Raw genomic sequence first — 2,500 nt, 5'->3', positions numbered from 1 at the left:
ACCAGTTCCATGTACACACCTTTCGCAACACAACAGATAGGGTGCATATTGCCACGCCCAAACTATTAGCAGTCATTCGCAAAGACCCCTGATCTTTCAAGTAATAAAGTGTCATTGCTAGCTGCTTCTCAACACTTAGCACATCACCACGTCTCGGACAGTCTTCACGGGGCTCCAAAAAGTAACGCAGTTCGTCAGCCACAGACATGAAGACGGCACGTGTCATTCGTAAGTTTGTTTTCCATTCGTGGTCTGGTAGCTTGCCTGTCCATAGATTTGTCCACCACTCCTCCGTTCGTCCTGGTGCTCGCCATAATCTGCGAACAGGTCCACGTCTGATCTTCCTCCTCGCTATTTGAAACCTTGAAATGGTGGCAGTGTGACTTAGATGGAGAATCATAGCTCGCTGTTGCTGTGTTTGAAATATCAAGTTGTATATAATGGCAAATTGATGCTGAAAGGCGGTTATCAAAGCGAGTAAATAAGGAAGAACTCCTAAAACTAACTTTTTGTCCTTTTCGCCCGCCATCTTGCTTTGCAACCGCGCTGAACACAGATTCTTGCATGTAAACTTCATGTAAACCAAATTAAGAGTTGATCCCAGGAGCCGCGTTTTTGCATGTAAACCAAATGAAGATTCTAGGATGATCCTGGCACTAGGATCATCCTCTTTCCATGTAAATGGGCCCTAAATAAAGTACGATCTGTCACATCACGAGCTATAGTACGTCTGTGATTTCTAATTTTAGCGTGATTCCTATTCGCTGGCTTTTGACAGTCGACTCTGAAATGGCTTCTTTCCTTTTCCGTTCGCTTGCTGAGGATTTGCTTGTTTTCTTTTCAAACTCTTGCGATTCAAGAAAAATTAATTGCCTAACTGGTGAATTCGACAGTAGATTTCGCTGGAAAAACCGATTTCACACTCATCCCTTCGTGATTCATGCGATCAGTCGGTTTTCAGGTTAAATTAACCGTGGAATTCACTAGTTAGGCAGCGAAGAAAATGACATAATTAAGCAATATCCAGGAAAACCAAAAGGCCGACAGTTCCAAAGCCTTTTACTTTCACTAATCCTACAGCCAGTAAGAATAAAGAAGCCGGGAGCTCCGCTTTTAGGCTTGGCTAAATCCTATATATTATTTTACTCTTTCTAACGCCAGATGATTTCACTCGTCAATGGGGAACCCCCAGAAGTCAATGGGTTTAAGGCACAATATTCACGTTTGTTTCTAGTATTATCCTAAAAACGTTTTTAGAGAAAAGGCCACCTTGAACGGATCGTAGGTTTTGAAGTGGTTTAACAGGACCGAAACGATTTCGGAGTCGTGATAAACGGTCTTAGCAATGTCTTTCTTATAACACGAATGCTTGGAAAGACCTCAGAAATAGATACAGAGAAAAAGCTGGAACTTCACTGAGCATGCGCAGGGATGGCGCAATGGTGAGAGCACCCGCAAATAGAAACCTGTAGCACATCATTTGCCCTATCACGAGTCGTTAGTGTTCGCGGGAATAAATGTTCTTTGGAGTTCCCAGTATCATTAATTAAAAAAGCTGGTAAACGTCTCACTTATTTTTTTATTTATTATTTTTTTTAAATCCAAAAACACTACACCGTGAATTTTCATTTTTAATATCTTCCACCGACATCATGAAAAAAGGTTGTCTTAAAAAATTCTGTTGTTTTATATTTATCATCGACGTTGTCCCAGGAGAGGCATGTGATAAAATACTTATGCAATGTCTTCTCATGATTTACGGGTGAATAATATATTCTTGTATCATAATTTGAATTGTATGCAGTGAAGCAGAAGTTGACATACATTTCACGATGAACTATCCGCTATCGCCCTCATACTACTGTTATTGTAATCATTCCATCTGAGATCATTGCAAAGCCGTGTCTTAGGGAGTACGAACAAAAGTTGTCGTGACATAATCATACTGTTTTTCCCTCTTTTCAACACTGAATACAGCGATTTTATATCAACTAATTAAAAATGAAAGTCAGTCTCAAGGCTTACTATGTATACACTGAAAAAGAAAGTGACTCGACAGCTTATCACTTAAGAGCATCGCATTACTCTTAATTTTTTTAATGTAAACTAGCATACCTTCTCTACTGTTGGTTTGTTAGCTGGTGTTGTTGGAATCTCCAGATGGTCCAAACCTTTTGCAAGTCTTCTGTTGAAGATAACATTCTTGAGTTCGTGTTTGATATCCGCCATTTCACTCGGTTGCTTTGAATCCGTGATTTTAGCGGCTTCCTTTCTGTATGAATTGCTTACCTCTGCTGTTTCATCGCACGCTTCCTTTGGTTTTAGCTGGAATTAAAATTCAGGAAGGTAATTAGGTTTTTCTGAGAAAATAAGGTATAGTTACCGTATACGTAATTTCCTAGAAATTAAGATTAACATATCATTTCTTATTACATAAGTATAGAGATTTACGTACACTTCCGTGATGAAATAAAAATGACATACCATGTTTTCACTAGTG

The 2,500-nt window shown here is 39.4% G+C and overlaps 1 protein-coding gene across 1 annotated transcript in view; it reads right to left on the bottom strand.

The window, feature by feature from the left end:
• The window catches only part of LOC138025194 (uncharacterized), a 17,782-nt gene extending 15,288 nt beyond the window's left edge, over positions 1-2,494 (bottom strand). Inside the window, exons 1-2 of the mRNA XM_068872387.1 lie at positions 2,485-2,494; positions 2,116-2,325 (exon numbers count right to left, since the gene is read on the bottom strand). Of these exons, the coding sequence (XP_068728488.1) occupies positions 2,116-2,325; positions 2,485-2,487 (213 nt within the window). The 5' untranslated portion in view covers positions 2,488-2,494. The remainder of the gene's footprint in view (positions 1-2,115; positions 2,326-2,484) is intronic.
• Positions 2,495-2,500: the final 6 nt, after the last annotated feature.

The sequence above is a fragment of the Montipora capricornis genome, chromosome 12 (assembly GCF_036669925.1).
Source record: "Montipora capricornis isolate CH-2021 chromosome 12, ASM3666992v2, whole genome shotgun sequence".
In the NCBI taxonomy this organism is placed as follows: Eukaryota; Metazoa; Cnidaria; class Anthozoa; order Scleractinia; family Acroporidae; genus Montipora; species Montipora capricornis.
This window is presented reverse-complemented; position numbering and strand designations above follow the sequence as displayed.